Here is a 19,864-nt window from a genome sequence, read left to right as displayed (position 1 = left end):
GTTGAAAACCATTCACTTTTACCATTTTTCTCTACTTGGAAGGAAGTGGTAATGGTCCCATAGTTTTCTAATGTCAACTACAGAGAGTAAAGCATGGAAATTTGGGCTTTAGAGCATGAATTAGAAATAAATAATTGAAGAATATTATTCAGAATGTTGTTTTCCAGAACCAAGGTGTAACACTGATAGTGATGAGCAGGGCACCTCTTGACCTTGTGTTCCTTCTATTCCTTCAAGGGCCATTCATTTAAAAAAGCATAGGGAATGCTGGGAGATGACCTAAAGTATATGCTTTGGAAGTGTGTTCCTTGCTAGGCATTGAACATTGCAAAATAAAGAGTTGATAGCCTAGTGCTGGTGGCTCAAGCCTGTAATGGCTAGCTACTTAGGAAGCTGTGGTCTGAGGTGTGTGGTTTAAAGCCAGCCTGGACAGAAAAGTCTGTGAGACTTTTACTTCCAAGTAAGCAGCACAAAAAAGCCAGAAATGGAGCTGTGGCTCAAGTGGTAGAGCGTTAGCCTTGAGCACAAAAACTCAAGAGACAGTGTCCAGGCCATGAGTTCAAGCCCTAGGACCTGTGTACACACAAGAGTTAGAATTGGAAGTGATGCTAGCAACTAGTAGTTGAGGAGCAAAAGCAAGAAACATCGTTATTCTCCTGGAAAAGTGGATAGTGGAAACTTGCTTCAGTATTCCAAGTGCCTTATTCTGTCTTTGTGATTTGGGGGAATTTTTGGCCTCTTATTTTTTAAAACCTGTGTGTATGTACTGATGCTTGAACTCGGGGCCAGGGCACTCTCTTTTATCATTTTGACTCAAGCCACACCGTCACTTTCACTTTGTGTATGTGTGTGTGTGTATGAGTGTGTGTGTGTGTGTGTGTGTGTGTGTGTGTGTGTGTGTGTAGGGGGTTGAAGGACATGGATTCTGTGCCTGGGCGCTTTCCCTTAGCTCTTCAACTCAAGGCTACCCTTGAGCCAAGCCCCACTTCCAATTTTCTAGAGGTTAATTAAAGATAAGAGTCTCAGGTCCTTTTGTGCCGGGGCTGGCTTTGAGCCTTGAGCCTTAGATATCAGCCTCCAGAGTAGCTAGGATTACAGGTGTGAGCCATCTCGCCCGCCCGGCTCCTTACTCCTTGCTATAAATTTCTCAGATCTCAGCCTTCTGAGGAGCCATCAGCACCTGGGTTATTTTTAAATCTGTTAAGGTATGAAGAGTCAGTACTCAGCAAGAGACTTATCCAAGAATTTATTTATTAACTAGACCTTATAGTCAGATCATTGTAATCACAAAGAATTCAACAAGAGATATGAGCGATTCCATATCTGAAGGATTTCCAGGACTCAGGATGTTGATTTGTTTTCCTCACTGGGCTATCTTTTTGACTAGCACTTGGAATTCTTCAAAACTAACTTCTCCATCGCCATTCTTGTCCAGTTCTTTAAAGAGGTCATCTAGGCTCCTTGCACCCTGGTTTTAGACAAAAGGATAGAGGATGGGAGAGAAATGAAATAAAATTCGATAGCCCTACACATTTCTGGAATATGGGTCTTAGCAGGGTTTAGTCCAAGAAAGCCTTATGAGTTTCCAGGCACAGACTACTGATATTAGAGGTGGAAAAAGTGGCATTAATTGTGGGATCATTTCATGTCACACAAATGGGTACTTACTTTTTTTCTACTCTTACACATGTAGGGCGATTTCATTGACTTTCCTGTGCCTGGGCTGTGATCCTCAGATCTCAGTTTCCTGAGTACCCAGGATTATAGTCATAAGCTACCAGAACCCAACAAAATCTATTTTATAGGTGAGAAAACCTAGGCTCAGAGAAAGCCACTAGCTTTCTAGCTAGTTAGTAAAGGGCTTGAGGGATCACCCTAGCTTTTCTCAAAGCCTGGCCTATGATTCACGTCTAGATTATCCAAGATGACTTTGGTCGCTGGCTGTCATGCCTCAGCATGTCAGGATCATCTTCACACATGTACTGACCTTAGTAACACAGATGGGCAGCCCCACCCCAGAACTGATGACTCACTAGGTCGGGAAGACCTGGGAATCTGTATTTCCAACAGTTTCTGTCATAGTACTGATGCTGCATGACAGGGAACAAGCTTGAGAGCCACTGCTTGAAATGTCACCTGAAATCATAGTCAGGCTTTTCAACTATTGCTATTCCTGTAGTGTCTGAGGCATATTTTATTTTTTTTGTTCCTGTCATGAGACTCAAATTTTAAAGCTGCTACTTGGCCTTTTAAGTGGCAGTCTGTCTGTGGCAAAATAGCACTTAGAAAACCTATAGAAATAACACATTCATTTAGATCTGCTTCAAATTATCTATACCTGTCTGTACATGCATAAAATTTTATTTAGGAACCATATAAACCTGGTGCTAGTGGCTGTCACATGTAACTTAGCTACTCAGATAGCTGGGATCTGTGAGACTCCAATAAGCTACCAAAAAGTCTAGAAATGAAGCTGAGGCTCAATGTTAGAGCATTAGCCTTGAACAAGAAAGTACAGTGACAGTGCTCAGTTCTTGAGTTCAAGCCCTGGGACCAGCACACAAAATCAAACAGACAGATAGACAAAAAAAATCCACCAAAACAAAACATAAAGCCCATAGGACATTTGCCAGGTGTGATGGTATATACTATAATCCTAGCATTTGGGAGATAGAGACAGATCATGAGTTCAAGACCAGTAGGGCTATATACTGAGTTCCAGACAAGCCTATCTCCCCCCCCCTCTCTCTCTCTCTCTGTCTACATATTGATAGATATACTTGTTTCAAAATAGTAATGAAATACCAGCAACAACTCCCCCCCCAGAGTTATATTTGCCATCTGTTTTTTGTTTTTGTTTTGGGTGCCAGTCTTGGGGCTTGGACTGAAGATCTGGGCACTGTTCCTGAATATCTTTTGCTCAAGGCTAGTGCTCTACCACTTAAGCAACAGTACCACTTCTGGCCTTTTCTGAGTAGTTTATTAGAGATTAGAGTCTCACAGACTTTCCTCCCTGGGCTGTCTTTCAACTGTGATCCTCAGATCTCAGACTCCTGAGTAGCTAAGATTACAGGCATGAGCCACTGTGCCTGGTACCGTGTTCCTTTTTAAGTAGACAGTTTGGTAGTGTCAAATGAATTCATTTCTTAGGCAGTAGATCTCTATAGACAACATATATCTCAGCCGTTATGATTCCTACAAAGATACTTGGATATATTGGGGCAATCACAAGACTAAACTCTAGGATAGTTATTCAGCTCCTGTTTTATAAATATGAAGCCCCCATCTTTCATAGAAGGAGATGGTTGGTATAAAGTAGCTCTAAAACCTTAATAATTCTTATGCAAATTGATTGGGCTCCTATAAGCTGACTTTCAAAGCTTACCATTAGTCTTTGTACTTTTTCCCCCAAATTATAATAGTTTGTGCTTTTTAGAGGAAATGCACAAAATATTAGAAAAATTTACTTGTCTTACCTCTGATTATGTACACGCTCACATTAGATTACTTGTCTTCCTTTTGGAAAAAAATTTAAAGGCTTTAAAATTTTTTTAATACTTCCACAACTTTTCTCTGTTTTTAATTAAAAAAGTGCCTTTTTATTGCTTTTTAGCCTTGGGCTAAAATTAGTTGTATAGTATCTGTGGTTATTAGTATAATATCTAACACTTTCTTTAGCCAAGAATTATCTAGAGGAATCCTTTTACTATATTAAATGGATTTGGGGGCAAGAAGAGAAAATAGGAGGTTGCTGTACCCACTGTATGTATTGTCCTGGCATCACAGCACCTCATCCCTCATCTGTTTGAGGCAGCCCTGAGATCCCACAAGAGCTCTTCTCTCCTCCCACCATCAGAGGCTGCTCTTCATGTGGTACAGATGGCTACTTACTTGGAAGAGACTGGGGAATTCAGCCTGAATCAATAGCTTCAGCTCATCCTTTGACAGCTGGTCCGGATCACCTTCTTTGGCTGCATATTTTTGGAAAATGTTCCTTAGTTCTTCAGGAGACTTTTTAGCACTCATTCTTGAGTCCTGTGTATTTTGGAAGAAAGGGAACTTAGCAAAATACTGAGCTGTATGCTGAGTGTTGTCAATAAGATTTTAGTGCTATTGGGCATTGTTTGAGCAAAGGTAGAGAAGAATAAGAGTAAGGGAGGGAAAGAGATGAGAGGATTATAATGGGAATATCACTAGAACTTATCAATATGTTTTGATCACAATTATAGTAGGGCTGGAAGTATAGCACAGTACCCAGACAGAATGCACAAGCCCCCGGATTCTATCCCCAGTGCTACACACACAACACACACACAAACCATTATTATCATCATCTTATTCAGTGTCAGCTCCAAGTACATCTATGAGAAATTATTCCCCAGAGACAAATACTTTGATTAATAATTAACAGCATGCCCCTTTTCATGTACATGCTCCGTACTCCGTAGGCTGTAATCTTGAGGAATACCCGGCCCCAGCTTCTGGCCTCTAAGTTTTCCTGATGGTACCTTTAGATAGCATCAACTCACTTTCTCTCCAGGTCATTACCTGTCGCACCATTCTAAAAGGAAGCAAAATATCATTGCAAGCATTGTAGGTGGTAGGAAGATCATACTAACCTGGTCAACTCAACAGTGTAGCCACTTAGAATCCAGTAAGTGCATGAAGAGCTGAGAAGAATCATGCGACTTTTATAGTCTCTACAGACACACCGCCCAGATTATGAAATTTTCCTTCTGTTTGCCATTTAAGGCTAATTATTAATGGTTTTTGAAACCTAAGCAGAAGACTTCATGAACCTCTTAATTAAGGGCAAGATGCAATAAAGGGCCATCTCAACAGTTGCTTAATGGTTCAGAGTCCCAAGAGTAAGTCTGCATTTTTTTTCTCCCTTAGATTATATTTTCCCTTCAATGTAGCATTATGATTATTTACCCACAGTTCATATTTCAGAAAGCTTTTATATGGAATATTTTCAGTATAGCTTCATATTGGTTTGAAAAAAAACCTTCATATCTAGAAAAAAATTGCTGTCACAGAAGGGCAATATTACATGACTTAAAAAGCACAGTATATTCTGGGTACTGGTAACTTATGCCTGTAATACTTGCTACTTATGGGGCTGAAACCTGAGGATCATGGTTCAAAGCCAGCTCAGGAAGGAAAGTCCGTGAGACTCTTATTTCTAATTAACCTGACAAAAAAAAAGCTTAGAGTGAAGCTGTGTTAAGTGGCAGAGCACTAGCCGTGAGCACAAAAGCTCAGGGACAACTTTCAAGCCCCATGTTGGGTGCAAAAAAAATAAAAAGCAAGCATAGAATGGTCCTTGGAGTCCTACCAATATTTTGTATGTGTCAAGTGTTCCAATATTTGAATACATGAATGAATAAAAGAAAGTATTGCTTTCAGAAGTAGGTTTAAAAAATGGGAAGAAGGGCCTAGTGGTAGAGTGCTTACCTAGCATACACAAAGCCCTCGATTTGATTCCTGGATACCACATACACAGAAAGTTAGAAATGGTGCTGTGGGTCACGTGGTAGAGCAGTAGCCTTGAAAAAGATCAAGGACAGTGCCCAGGCCCTGAGTTCAAGCCTCAGGACTGGCAAAAAATGGGAAGAAGATGCATACTAATTTGTGGTTTTATTTGGCAAAACAAAATTACTGAATAACATGGTCTTAAAAAAACTTTTTTTTAAATATATTTTTATTGGGGCCGGGAGTTTGGCCTAGTGGTTAAAGTGCTTGCCTAGCATGCTTGAAGACCCGGGTTCGATTCCTCGGTACCACATACATAGAAAAAAAGCCGGAAGTGGTGCTGAGGCTCAAGTGGTAGAGCTCTAGCCTTGAGAAAGTCCAAGGACAGTGCTCAGACCCTGAGCTCAAGCCCAGGACTGGCAAAAAAATGTACATATATATATATTTTATTGTAATTAATAGAAGGGTTACATTATATTCACCAGATAGAAGGTGCATTACTTCACAAACATTGCTACCCTTTCTCATGTTTTTGTCATTTCCCTCCCCCCACCCCTATAGAAACAAGAACCTTATTAATGTGTGATTGTTGTTCTTATGTACTGTTATTTTCTCATCTCTTTTCTTGTCCCTTGGTTATCTCATTTTGTCACAGTATCTTACCTTGTTTTCTGATATATTGTATATATGTTTATTTGTTTATTTGAAATAGGATAGGGAAGGGGAGAAAACAAAAAACTTTTTCTTTAATTTTCTTTTTTTTCCAGTCCTGGGGCTTGAACTCTGGGGCCTGAGCACTGTCCTTGGGCCTTTGGACCTAAGAAATATTTCATTATTTATTGTTCCCATGTTTTTTTTGTTTTTTTATTCATATGTGTATGTATATGTATATTCAGTCTGCACCAGGATTATATATGCACACATAAAATGTACATACATATACATGTATGTATATATATTTATTTGTAGAAATATAGATTTCTACCAAGTTGTAAAAACACTCATTTGTTGTCTTCTTAGACAACTACAGATACTTGAAATTTTTGTAACTTCCAGGATTTAAAATGAAAGACAAAATTGATTTCTCCTGGAAAACATTTCATGGAATAACTAGGACATTTGCAGGGGACATTGATGTAATGCTGATTGTAACTCACAGAGAGAGGTTCTGGATAGATTTCAATAGCACTTAACAGCTTTTAAACACATGTACATTTCCACACTTGTGTCATTTTCTTTGACCAGCATTATTTCACCTACATTCAGACTTGAATTATCAGACAACATTTCTCCTGGATGGTTTTTAGCTCTAAAATTTTGTTCTTGTGCCAGTACCAAGCTGTTTTGGTCACTATAGATCTGTAATAGAGTCTAAAGTTTGGTATTGAAATTCCTCCTGTGCTGTTCTTTCTGCTAAGAAGTGTTTTTGCTATATGAAATTTTGGATTGCCTCTTCTATTTCTTTAAAGAATGACATTGGGATATTGATGGGTATTCTACTTGTCAGACCTTAGGCTTCTAACAAATGCTGACTGCCCTTGAAAAACAACGTGTGGGTCTTCTCTGAGTTTTGCTTGCTTATCTCCAGTGACATCTCTCATGGCTTATTTTTCTCTTTACCCACAGACCCAAAAGCATGAGGGTAAAACTGCAGTCAGAAACACAAAATCCACTAATAGATATTCTCATGAAACATTAACTAAAGCTATATGGAGACAAGCGATAAATGTAGGGTGTGTTCCCAGGAGTGCATTTTGAAACGAGAGAAAGGAGATTGATGACAGGAACAAGGTTAGTAATGGAAAAAATGAAGAGGCAAAGGTTATTTATCACTTTGCTGTTCAATTGCTTGATCTTTGGACAGACTTAATTTTTCCCTCAGGAAAACCAAAGAGTAACTTACTTTAAAAGTTCTGGACACTATAGGCTTCTATGGCTGTGCTACTTAACTCAAAGTCAGAAGCATGGATTACTTGGAAAAAAGATCCCATTGCGAAGAATGTAGTACAGTGTTAACTAATGTCCCCAGACTTTGCAAAACAAGATGAGTGTGAAATGTTGTCATATGTTCTTGTTATCTATGATCATACCCTGAATACCAAATTGTTGTTATCTCTAAAAGGGACAGCTTATCTGGCCCTTTATCTGGCCCTTATTTGGAATCTGCCCTTCCTGGACCCTCAGAAAGGGTTCATATTCTTGACTATTTCTAGATTTTGCCTGAGCCTGTCTTTAGGCCAGCCTATGTTTTTCTTCAGGGCTTCTGTTCCCCCGAGGCCTCTAGATCATAGTCTGTGCTTATTGAGTTTTGTTTTGTTTTGTTCTTTACCAAGGGTAGTGTATTACCCTAGGCACATGACTCCCATGACCTCTTGACTTTCTTGCAGCTCTATTGCTTTGAAATGATTGTTGTTTATCCTTGTGGTATAGGCATAGCTAAGGACTGTATTAGGTTCTTATTGCTGCTATAACAAATGACCACAAACACAGTGACTTAAAACAACAGAAATCTATTGCCCTTCAGTCTTGAAGTCTGAAGCATAAAATGGGTGGGCCAGGCTGTATCTGTTGTGGAAATTCTAGGAGAATATTTTTTCTTTTATCATTTTTTCCCCAGTCCTGGGGCTGCCCAGAACCTGGGCATGATCCTTGAGCTGCTTTTGCTCAAGGCAAGCACTTACTACTTGAGCCACAGCACCACTTCTGGCTTTTTTTCTATTTATGTGGTACTGGGGAATGGAACCCAGGGCTTCCTGCATGCTAGGCAAGCCCTCTACCACTAAGTCACCTTCCCAGCCCTCTTTTATCTTCTATGGGGCACTTAGGTGCAGCTCTATCTTCCATCTTCCAAGTGAACAGTGTAGTATCTTCCAGTCTCTCTCTGATCTCTGCCTCACCATCATGGCTTCTTCTCTGATTCCAGCCCCTCTGCCTCCTTCTGTGTCTGTGTCTGGGGATGCCAGTCTTAGGACATGAACTCAGGGCTTGGGTACTGTCCCTTAGCTTTTTCCCTCAAGGCTGGCACTCTGTCAATGGAGGCACAGCTCCATTTTCAACATTTTGGTGGTTCATTGGAGAGAAGTGTCTCATAGACTTGCGTCCCTAGGTTGGCTAGGAGCTATGATGCTCAAAGCTCAGCTTCCTGAGTAACTAGGACTCCAGGCATGAGCCGCCAGTTCCTGGCTCCCTCCGGCTTTTAATGGTCCATGTAGTTCTACAGGAGTTACCCTTATAATCTAGGATAATTTTCTGTTGAGAGGGTGGCTCCTTATATAGAATTACTTAAACATCTCCCTTGTCTCTCTTTGCCCATATGATAGCATCTGCCATGCCTTGCCATAGCGGGAAGGCTCTCAGGAGTCCTAAATCTGTGACATCTTTGATCAAGTGATGTTGCCGGTTTTTATTTTCCCAGGACTAGAATGTCAACCTCTTTGAAAGGGCTTTATTCAAACACCTCCAAGGACAGACTGAAAAGAAATAATGTGTAAATTATTTATTAGGATCAGTCCCTAGTGCAGGAAAATAAAGTCTTTAGAAATTATTTTTAAAATGATAGGGCCAGGAATGTAGCCTAGTGGTAGAGTGTTCACCTAGCATGCATGAAGCTCTGAGTTCAGTTCCTTGGTACCACATATACAGAAAAAGCTGGAAGTGATGCAGTGACTCAAATGGCAAAACACTAGCATTGTGCAAAAAGTGTCCAAAGACAGTGCCCAGGCCCTGAGTTCAAGCCTCAGGACTGGGAAGAAAAAAATGATATATCTCTGACCTTCTACCTAAATTTTTGTTTATCCATGTCTTTTAACTTTTTATGCTTAGATTTTTATTGTTGTTTTGTTTTTAATGCTGTTCTGGGGACTGAACTTGCATCCTGGGTGCTGTCCCTGAGGTTTTTTTTGCTCAATGCTGGCACTCTACGGCTTGATCCAGATTTTTACTTTTGGCTTTCTGGTGATTATATTAGTGATAAGAGTATCACAGACTTTGTTGTCTAGACTGGCTTCTATCCGTGGTCCTCAGATCTCGGCCTTCTGAGTAGTTAGGGTTACGGGTGTGAGTCACCACCACTTGGCTATGCTTTGCCTTTATATAGTGAGCATAGCACTGGTATTAATTATGAGGATGATAAGGAGAACCACTGGATGGTACCCCACAAAGCATGAACTCTTGTGGAATGGTTTGGAGATGGCATCTTTAGGAAAGTAGTCAAGAATTGAACTGTATGTTGGAAGGTGAAGAGAAGAACCCTGAAAAATTGTAACTTTGTGGTTAGATCCCATGAGGATAGCCCAGTCTAGCTGGGCTCATGCTGGAGATGAGACCTGAGTGCCCCTTTGGAGACTTTAGATTTGCAGTAACAGAGGCCATTAGGACAGATAGCATGTCAGAACATTAGTAGTGTACCACTGAAAGAAAGCTGTACTGTATGTATAATTGAACACGATTCATACAGAATTCAAATTAGAGTAGAGTTTAAAAACAAAATCAGAAGCCAGGCACCAGTGACTCACGCCTGTAATCCTAGCTACTCAGGAGGCTGAGATCTGAGAATCACTGTTCAAAGCCAGCCAGGGCAGGAAAGTCCATGAGAATCTTGTCTCTAAATAACCACCAGAAAACCAGAAGTGGTGCTGTGGCTTCAAGAGATAGAGTGCTAGTGCTCAGGTCCAGAGTTCAAGCCCCACAACCGACCAAAAAAGAAAAAAAATTAGAGAAGTCTAATGGACCAAAAGAAAAGAACAGGGGAGAGAATCAGTTTTGTTAAGTCTGAACGAATCACTGTTAGGTATTGTCTAAGACACCTCAACTGGTCCACTAGTAGGTATACTTTCCTGCTATCACCAGGTGAAATAGTCAAAGGCAAGGTGGGGTCAGGTAGGCCCCATATACTCCACCATTAGGAAGTTCATTGTTGATAAGAGAATCTAATTTCCTGGGTCAGTTAGGGACTTGAACCCCTTCCACTTTTATTGAGGGTTGCAGAAGACATCAGTAAAGGTTAATTAGTGCCATAGTTATTCTTATATGCTACTTTTTCATCTCCTAAAGCTTTATTACTTATTGATCATTTTTATTTTTCTTATGCTATGTGACTCAGTTACAAGGAAAGGACAGATCAAGCGATTGATGGATGACAGCTATTATTTCAGTCAGATTCGAGAGGCCAAGGCTATTGTTTTCCAATAGAAAAAGCATTTTACTTCAGATGCAAAATCTAGGGTATACTAGAATAAAAACTTAAGTGTGTATGCTCGAGGTACTTTGACCACGTGACAGTGATAAAATACGCATGTTTTAAAATGGTGTTATTCTCTCTGGCTTAAAAAAAAATGTATGTTTGGGGCACAAGTGTGACCTAGTGGTAGAGTGTTTGCCTAGCAAGCACGAAGACCTGGGTTTGATTCACCAGTACCACATAAGCAGAAAAAAGCTGAAAGTGGTGCTGTGGCCTAAGTGGTAGAGTGCTAGCCTTGAGAAAAACCTGAGGACAGTGCCTAGGCCCTGAGTTCAAGCCCAGGACTGGCAAAAAAAATGTATGTGGAAGAAATGAATGCAAAGAACAAAGATGTTTTGGTTCTTTCTTGTTGAATCAGCCTGTTTATAACTGGAGGGCCCATTTACTGCTCTTCTTTGGAGCTTCATTATCTGTTAACTCTGTGAGGTGGCTTTGTGCCAAGCATGGGCAGAAAGGCAATTTATTCTCTGCCCACCTGGCCCTGAGTCTTCCATTCCCAAAGTAGATTCCCCGGGCGGTGCCTAGCCTAAGCTGTCCTTTGCGTCGGATGGGTATGCTCAGATGAGACCTCTTTCCCTGAGACCTTCCCTGCCAGCTCTCATTCCACTTTTCTCTGTTCAGTGTTTCTCTGGGCGTCATTTGGAGTTGGTGATCTATTTTCCTGCTCTTCTACCTGTTCTTCAACATCTGCCCTTGTCCACTGCTTCCTGTGTCAGCACATTTTAATCAGGGCAATCACGGTGGCTCTCATACCTTAGGATTTCTTTCTGTGCTATCATTTTAAGAGGTCATATTTATTCTTTCTGAACATGACATGGACAGTATGACCTAATACCCTTTTGTCAGGCCTCATAACAGTTCATGCTTGATGTCTTAAATTTGTGTTTTCGTTATAATAACAATATGGACAAAGCCAACAGTTCCAGAAGGTCTATGATGAAAATGCCAGAGCTCTCCACCCCTTTCTCTACTACTTTCCACTCTTCAAGCTGTTTCTATTGGTATTTGCCTTCACGTTTCTAAATAGTGTTAGCACTATTCCTGAATTTTCAGGTTTCCCCCTATATTGAAGGAATCCTTAATGGCCTTAAGGATTTAAAACCCACTGCCATGTCTTTCTTGCCATCCCTGCCATCATATGATGAACCATAGTATACTTCTAACAAGAAACCCAGGGAGTTTACTGTTATAGACTGCCTAGACAGTTCACATTACTTGAACATAATAGAAATCAAATGGAAGTTAATGCTCTAAATACATGAAGGACTTCTTATGAATCTGTGGCAGGTGGTATGGCCTTATCTGTCTTTTTCCTGGAAAGTTCATACATAAACAGCTCAGCTTCGTCAACTGGAAACAAATGCCCTCTCTCACCTCAGTCCAGTAATACTTAAACTTATTATAATTAGCCAACCCCAGAAGATAGGAAAGAGATGACAAGGTCAAGGGAAATTTTGAATTGAGCAGACTATCCAATGAGGAATGTTATGAAGCTTTTCTTCTACCACTCCCCACAGTGACTCTGAGAGCTTTCTTGGGACACAGGGTTCACATTGCTTTCAAAGTTTTAGGGCACTGATAAGATTAGGCCTTTTTCTTTGAAATCCTTCAGCTAATTCCCCTTGTCAAGGATTTCTGTACGGCAATATGTGGCATTTAACGTGTGGGGTGGGGAGGAAGAAAGAAAGTTCTCTGAGAGAGAAGCCTCAGCAATTCCATTAGCACAGGTTGACTCACCCAACTGTAATCTGTTGTAATAACTTTTAAGAAAAATAAATGAAAAACAACTATGAGGACACAGTGAACACAACTGAGGGAAAAAAAAGAGATGAATTTCCAGACTGGTGAGATCCAATTTTTAGAAAAGTAACTTGTTAGTGGATATATGGCTCAAGTGGTAGAATTCCAGCTTTGAACAGGAAAAAAACTAAGGAAGAGTGTGAGGCTTTGAGTTAAAGCCCCACTATAGGTGCACATGTGCGGGCACGCGGTGCACACATGTACGCACATGCATGCGTGCGCACGCTCACACAGCCATCTAAAAGTCTTGTATTTCTGAATTTCTGTGGTGTAACCTCAGAAATAAAGCTGAAATTGTTTAGTCTGAATTCATTCATTCATTTATGTAGTCATATAGTGCATGCCATATGTCAGATTCCTATATGCCTGGGGCTGGAAATGCAATGGCAAGAAGTAGCTATACTATTCCAGTCTTGCACAAAAACACACACCAAACACAAATTGAGGGAAGACATGGAGATGAGAGGGAAAGTCTTGTTCGGTGGGGTCACAGAGAGAAGACCCTGCCTAGGTTATGGACTTTTTGATATTGGGTACTGGAAGTATAATCTCAGGATTAAGAATGGTTTCATTTAGGACAAGAGGGTCTGGTTTGTGGTTTGTATATGTGTGTGCATAAATTAACAAATCTTGACAAAATAGATACTAGAGGGGAGAGAAACACACAGAACAAGAGAGAGGGCGGAGGGAGATATCAAGGATGATACTTAGGCTGGTCACTGGTAGTTAATACCTGTAATCCTTAGCTACTCAGGTGGCTGGGATCTGAGGATTGTGGTTCAAAGCCAGCCTGGGCAGGAAAGTCCAGGAGACTTAGCACCAAATTAACCACCAAAGCCAGAAGCAGAGCTGTGGCTGAAGTAGTAGAATTCTAGGTCTTGAATGCAAAAGCTCAGGGACAGTGGCGCTGCCCTAAGTTCAAACCCTGTGATTGGCACCCCCGCACAAAAAGAATTCTGAGATCTATTTTAGCAATTCTGGGGGTCAGAAGCTTAAGTGGCATTTGTGTGTGTGTGTGTGTGTGTGTGTGTGTGTGTGTGTGTGTGTGTGTCTGTCTGTCTGTCTGTCTGTCTGTGTCTGTCGTGGGGCTTGAACTCTGGGCCTGGGCATTGTCCCTGAGCCCTTTAGCTCAAGGCTACCACTCTATCTCTTGAGCCAAAGCATCACTTCCAATTTTCTGGTGGTTAATTAGAGATAAGAGTCTCACATATTTTAGTGCCTGGGCTGGCTTTGAACCAAAATCATCAGAACTCAGCCTCCTGAGTAGCTAGGATTACAGGTGTGAGCCACTGTGCCTGATGGCATCATCTTTTAAAAATGAAATGGTTTTGTATAAAGAGAAAGTTTCAGTATACCTTTCTAGAAGCACAGACAGATTTACTTAAGGGAAGTATCATTGGGTATCAGGAAGAGGGTCATCTCAGGGGAGATAGGAATATGAAATAGGGGTCTCAGAAGTCCAAAACTTGAAAGTGTGACCATTGTCTGGAACTGACAATAGTCAGACAGAAGGAGGGTCATAAAGATGCTTCTGGTAGATTCTTTGTTGTTGTTCATAGGATTTGAACTCTGGGCCCGGGTGCTGTCCCTGAGCTCTTCAGTTCAAAGCTAGTGCTCTACTCCTTGAGCCACAGCACCACTTCTGGTTTTCTGGTGGTTAATTAGAGATAAGAGTCTCCCGGACTTTAGTGCTTAGGCTGGCTTTGAACTGTGATCCTCAGATCTCAGCCTCCTGAGTAGTTAGGATTACAGGCGTGAGCTACTGGTAGATTCTCATTTTAATTTAGTTTACAAGTGATTTGAATGACAGGGGAGAAATAAGGAGGAAAGGGAAAGCAATGTGAGGCACGTAGGAGGAATGAACAGATGACTGGAAGAACTGATTAAACATTCTCCTTTAGGAAATCTGCTTCTTATTTCTCTGAGCTTGAACTTTGGGAAGTTATATTTTTTGCACCACATGAAAACCAAATCTGTTTTGTTTTTAAGGTGATCGATATGCCTGAACACAATCCTGGCGATTTGGGAGGAACAATGAGGCTAGGACTAAGAAGAACTGTTTTCAAAACTGAAAATTCAATATTGAGTAAGTTTCCTTAAGTCATTTGTTTTAGAAGACATCGAATGAAGTTGGCTGTCAGTGGCTTACACCTGGAATCATAAATACTCAGGAAGCTGAGATTTGACACCAATCTGGGCAGCAAAGTCTGTGAGATGTGAGACTCTTCCCTTCAGTTACCCAGCAAAAGCCAGAAATGGAGCTGTGAAAAGCCAAGTGAGAGAATAAGGCCTTGAGTTTAAGTCCTAGAACCTATGCAAAAACAAAACCAAAAAATTAACAGTTGTAATAGAAAGTGTTTAGATAGTACTTTTTACAATTTACATTTGATTTTATAGGTAGTTTTTGCAATGCTCTATGGAAAAAAAAAAGGAAAGAAAAGAAAGAAATAAAAGGAAGGAAACTGAATCCCTTGCACTGGAGACAATTGCTGGCTACCAGAGTGATTCTAATTTTTATATTCAAGGACAGATCCTGTTTTTTTTTACTTAGTCACCTGTTAGCCCCTCCAGGGTTATGGAAACGAAATTCACTTTTCTGACATGGTTTCTATAGGTATAAATTAATTTGGACAAAACACTGGTAGTCTTCATTTGTTTTGTTTAGAAGACATGTCTCCCCCAGTGGCTCTCTCCTGTGTTTAGTTTGTATGTGGATCATCTTCATCTGAAAAAGTTGTTTTAAAAAAGGAGACTTAAGGGCCGAGAGTGGCCTAGTGGAGTGCTTGCCTAGCATGCAATGGCTAGGTACTTATTCCTCGGTACCACATATATAGAAAATGCTGGAAATGGTGCTGTGGCTCAAGTGGTACAGTGCTAGCCTTGAGAAAGCCCAAGGACAGTGTTTAGGCCCTGAGTTCAAGCCCCACAACCAACCCCCCAAAAAAGGTGATGTACATAGAGTTTTAGTTACATAAATCAGGTAAGTGGCACATTTCTCTCCCAGTTTTTTCCTCGACATATGTAGTGCTTAGTTTACTTCCTGTTGATTAACATTATAGTTTCCAATATTTTATTAGGAAAATGCTGGTTCAAATATCTGGCCATGTGCTTTTGATCTTTCAAAAGTTTCCATAGGATAGATTTCCAGGTCAAAGATTATGATTTCTTTTATGACTGCTAATTTTGCAGGTTGTTTGAAAGAAGGGAGGAGTTAGTTTGTAATGACGTTAAGTAGTTTTCTGTTAGTGTGATTATTTTTCTTTGTATTCTGTTAGCAAGGACAAAATGAGACATTTATTATTCTGCTTCTTTGTGTGTGTGTGTGTGTGTGTGTGTGTGTGTGTGTGTGTGTGTGTGTGTGTGTGTAGGGGGATAGTCCTGGGTTTAAACTCAGGCTCTGGGTGAGGTCTCTGAGCTTTTGAACTCACTTTTGGCTAGAGCTTTACCACTGGAGCCACAGCTCCACTTCTGGCTTTTGGTGGTAAATTGGAGATATAAGTCTCATGAACTTTTCTGTGTGGGCTGGCTTCAAACCAGGATCCTCAGATCTCAGCTTCCTGAGAAGCTATGAACACAGGCACAAACCACCAGTACCTGGCTTTTATGGTATTTGTTTTCATTGCTATTAAGTATATTAACTACCAGTTCCAGCTTTTTGGTGGTTATTTGGAGAGATAATCTCTCTGATTTGTCTGTTGGGCTGGCTTGGGAATGGTATTCTCAGATCTCAGCCTCTTGTATAGCTAGGATTATAGGAGTGAGCCATTGATATCTAGTCCAGTCAAACCTTATGATGGGCAATTATGAAGTTTAATTTTGTGAAACTACCTGTTATTTGGATTTTACATACATTTGAAAAATTTAAAAAAAATTCCTAGTTTGGGGCCAAACAAAAATTGGGCCTCAAAACTTAAAATGTATGAATTTCTATTTTTTTTTGAGTGGATCGTGGTATGACATTTGTGTTCAGGCTTTCAAACTTTGTAGGTCTTAAGGTGTTGTACTGCTGAGCTAGCCCTTTTTACACGTCATTTTTGAAATCCGGTCTTGTGTCCTGTCCAGGCATGAACCTGGACCACAGTCTACCTATTTTAGTCTTCCGCTTATAGCTGAGATAACTAACAGACAGATGCAGTGAAGAGTCAAATTTTCTAGGAGGCTACCCCATGAGCATAGTGCTTGGCTGTGGTGCTGTGGCGTTGCTAAAATGACGTCTACTGGTATGCAACCTAGGTAAGGATAGAATGCATCAGAAGCACACTGGTCGCTCACACTTGTAATCCTAGCTCCTCAGGAGGCTCAGATCTGAAGATCGCAGCTGGAAGCCAGCTCAGGCAGTATAGTCTATAAGACTCTTTATTTCCACTCAACTACCAAAAAAGCCAGATGTGGCACTGTGGCCCAAGTAGTAGAGGGCTAGCCTTGAGCAAATAAACTCAGAGACAGCACCCAGGGGTAGAGTTTAAACTCCAGGATTAGTCAAAAAAGAAAGAAATTAGGAGCCAGGGATAATATAGGGTTATATGGCTGTAGATAGCAATTTCCTGTTAGCATCCTGGGGAGGTGGTCCTCTTCCTCAGGGCATAAACCATGGCAATGTTGCCACAGGCTGATGACAGCCACACAGGAGACGAAGGAAAGCCCTTGGGGTGATGGGGTCAGGAGTGTAACATCAGTTTAGGTAAAGCTGCCTGTACAAGGTAGGTGGAACTTAAATGCTTTAAGAAAAGACTTCACTCTTTTCAGAACCTTCCCGACATTTTCTCCTTAAGGAGAAGAACTTCACTAAAATGATTGTGTCTGTTTTATTGTAAGAGAAAAAGGGCTGCATTCTGAGGGAATGGAGGCAAGAGGCCAATTACCAAGATATTGAATGAGTCCCAGTGTTAAGAGTTTGGGTAAAAGTCCTAGCATTGAAAATACAAAGTGGTTAAAGCTAAGATTTGAGAGAACCAAAAGAAATGGAGATATAACAATACCTTTTTAAGGGGTTAAAAACACTTTTGCTTTCCTTCCTCTTATCTAAGCACTGATACTGAGAAACAGCGTGTAGTTTCGAATGTGATTAGATTATTAGGACATTTTAGAAAGCACACCAAAAGGAAACCTTGGCTGGGTTAATGAGGTGATTTATGGAAAAGTTTTAAAGTCCATGCTATTAAACACTTTGACTAGGAATGTGGTAGGGCCTGGAATGGCGACCAGCCGCCACACCTTCCCCACACAGACCCCCAGTCCATGCAGTGCGTGTGTGGGGAAGTCCCTTCCTTTGCTTCTTTTTGTCCTTTTCTCTGAAGCCATTCCCTGAAGTATATCTGTTAATATGGAAGCTCCTAGGTATTGAACAGAGCTCTTTTCAGACCCAAAGTTTGGATGATATTTATGTCTTTCTTTACCACACCAGCACGTCACCATTGACTTCTAGAATGGTGGCTCTGAGACCACTCCAGGCCCACACTGCGTATCAGAAGCCCTTGGGCTTCACCTCTCAGGCATGGCTGGTGGGCCTCTGCTTACTCTAATTACTCCTTAGTTTCTATAGCTGAAGCATGAGGTTAAGAAGAGTTCCTGTCTTCTGGGGGGTCTTAAGAAAGAAGAATCCTCACACTGTGTCTGGCACAGAGAAAGCACTTGTTCTGCTGTGGCTTTTGAGAGGGTCAGTGTCAAGGGCTTATTGATTTACCTGCAATCCTTTCATAGCTCAAGGCAAACTCCAGTTTGTGACCTGCCATTAAGAATGAAGGTTACTGCTGGGTACTAGTGGCTTGTACCTGTAATCCTATTTATGCCAGAGGCTGACATCGTGAGGACTGAGATTCAAGGCAAGACTGGAGAGAAAAGTTAATTAAATTCCGTCTCTAACATAGCCAGTAAAAAAAGGGCTGGAGGTGTTGGTAGAGCACCAACCTAGCAAGTGAGAGGCTTGAAGTGGTGCTGTGGCTCAAGTGGTAGAGCTCTAGCCTTGAGAAAGCCCAAGGATAGTACTCAGGCCCTTAGTTCAAGCCCCAGGACTGGCCAAAACAAAACCAAAACCAAAAGAATGTGGTTAATGGTAGAATACTTGCCTCTCAGGCACAAGCCCCTGAAACCAAAATGGTTGTGATGCAAGGGTAGCAGGGGAATGATGGCAGCTTGCGGAGAGAGGAGAGTTGGTGTTGGGGTAGTCCCTAGCTTCCTCAGACAGCTCCAGTTCTGTAAACCAATTGGTCCATCCTGTTGGATCACGGGCCCCAATGGGGCCATTTTTTTGCCAGTCCTGGGGGCTTTGAACTCGGGGCTTGAGCACTGCCCTTGGGTTTTCTCAAGGCTAGAGCTCTACCACTGGTGCCATAGCACCAATTCCGGCTTTTTTCTATATATGTGGCACTGAGGAATCGAACCTGGGTCTTTGTGCATGCTAGGCAAGCACTCTTACCACTAAATTTTTTTTGTCAGTCGTGGAGATTGAACTCAGGGCCTGGGCACTGTCCTTGGACACTTTTTACTCAAGGCTAGTGCTCTGCCACTTAAGCCACAACATTACTTCCAGCTTTTTCTATGTATGTGCTACTGAGGAATTGAATCCAGGGATTTGTGCATGTGAGGCGAGCACTAGTCTACGCTCCCAGCCCTTAGATATATTTTTGTTATTTTACAGAGGTGTTACCATTTCTTTTTCTTTTCTTTCTCTTTTTCTTTTTTTTTGTGGGTTGTGGGGCTTGAACTCATCCTGGGCATTGTCCTTGAACTCTTCAGCTCAAGGCTGCCACCCTACCCTTGAACCAAGCCCTACTTCCCATTTTCTAGAGGTTAATTGGACATAAGAGTCTCTGGTCCTTTTGTGCCTGGGCTGGCTTTGAACCTTGATCCTCAGATCTCAGCCTCCTGAGTAACTAGGATTATAGGCATGAGCCACCGGGCCTAGCAGAGGTGTTACCATTTCAAAAACCAAGTAATGAGTACATTTCTTTTTCCTCCTTTGGACAATATTACCCCTTCCTTACCTTAGCCCCAGTTTCCCCCTCCCATCCTTGCCTACAAGTTGCACAGTTCACTTTCCACATAGCGTATACTGAACACCATGCCTTCATTTGTTCATCCAGAATGAGTCTATTTTTAAAGAATGTATTAACATTGACTTTTACATCATATTTCAAATGACATATTTAACAAACAAGTATTCAAGAAGGGAATCTTTATATACATTCACTGGCACTTAGATTTTAGAAAATAATTAAAACTAGGCTCTGGGTTTGTATGCCATAGATACATATTAATCCAGAATGAGTCTATTTTTAAGGTGGCACGTAAAGTAATATGGCGAGTGCTGTGTGAAAGCTGTTATGGGAATAAATCATTGGGGTCCATATG

The 19,864-nt window shown here is 41.2% G+C and overlaps 2 protein-coding genes and 1 pseudogene across 7 annotated transcripts in view; 2 read left to right on the top strand and 1 right to left on the bottom strand.

Moving 5' to 3' along the window:
* Window positions 1-19,864, top strand: part of Ctps2 (CTP synthase 2) — an 87,971-nt gene that overhangs the window by 44,322 nt on the left and 23,785 nt on the right. For all 6 annotated transcript variants that reach the window (XM_090326495.1, XM_090326499.1, XM_090326498.1 and 3 more), the window contains one exon: window positions 14,504-14,600. In XM_090326495.1, coding sequence (XP_090182621.1) covers window positions 14,504-14,600 — 97 coding nt within the window. The remainder of the gene's footprint in view (window positions 1-14,503; window positions 14,601-19,864) is intronic.
* S100g (S100 calcium binding protein G) lies at window positions 1,232-4,698 on the bottom strand. Its single transcript, XM_090326283.1, has 3 exons — window positions 4,620-4,698; window positions 3,892-4,035; window positions 1,232-1,468 (listed from the first exon to the last, which is right to left on the bottom strand). Exons 2-3 carry the CDS (start codon window positions 4,024-4,026, stop codon window positions 1,364-1,366), a joined length of 240 nt encoding a protein of 79 aa, XP_090182409.1. The 5' UTR covers window positions 4,027-4,035; window positions 4,620-4,698; the 3' UTR covers window positions 1,232-1,363.
* Window positions 3,602-3,704, top strand: LOC150040413 (U2 spliceosomal RNA; annotated as a pseudogene).

This window comes from Megascapheus bottae, chromosome X (assembly GCF_031878675.1).
Source record: "Megascapheus bottae isolate mThoBot1 chromosome X, mThoBot2.hap1, whole genome shotgun sequence".
Lineage (NCBI taxonomy): Eukaryota > Metazoa > Chordata > Mammalia > Rodentia > Geomyidae > Megascapheus > Megascapheus bottae.
This window is presented reverse-complemented; position numbering and strand designations above follow the sequence as displayed.

Bases quoted from the DNA above. Each gene is read 5' to 3' on its own strand.
- S100g (XM_090326283.1), bottom strand. From the start codon at position 4,026: ATGAGTGCTAAAAAGTCTCCTGAAGAACTAAGGAACATTTTCCAAAAA. The intron at 1,469-3,891 runs GTAAGTAGCCAT...GTCTAAAACCAG, and splicing joins AATTCCCCAGTCTCTTCCAA to GGTGCAAGGAGCCTAGATGA.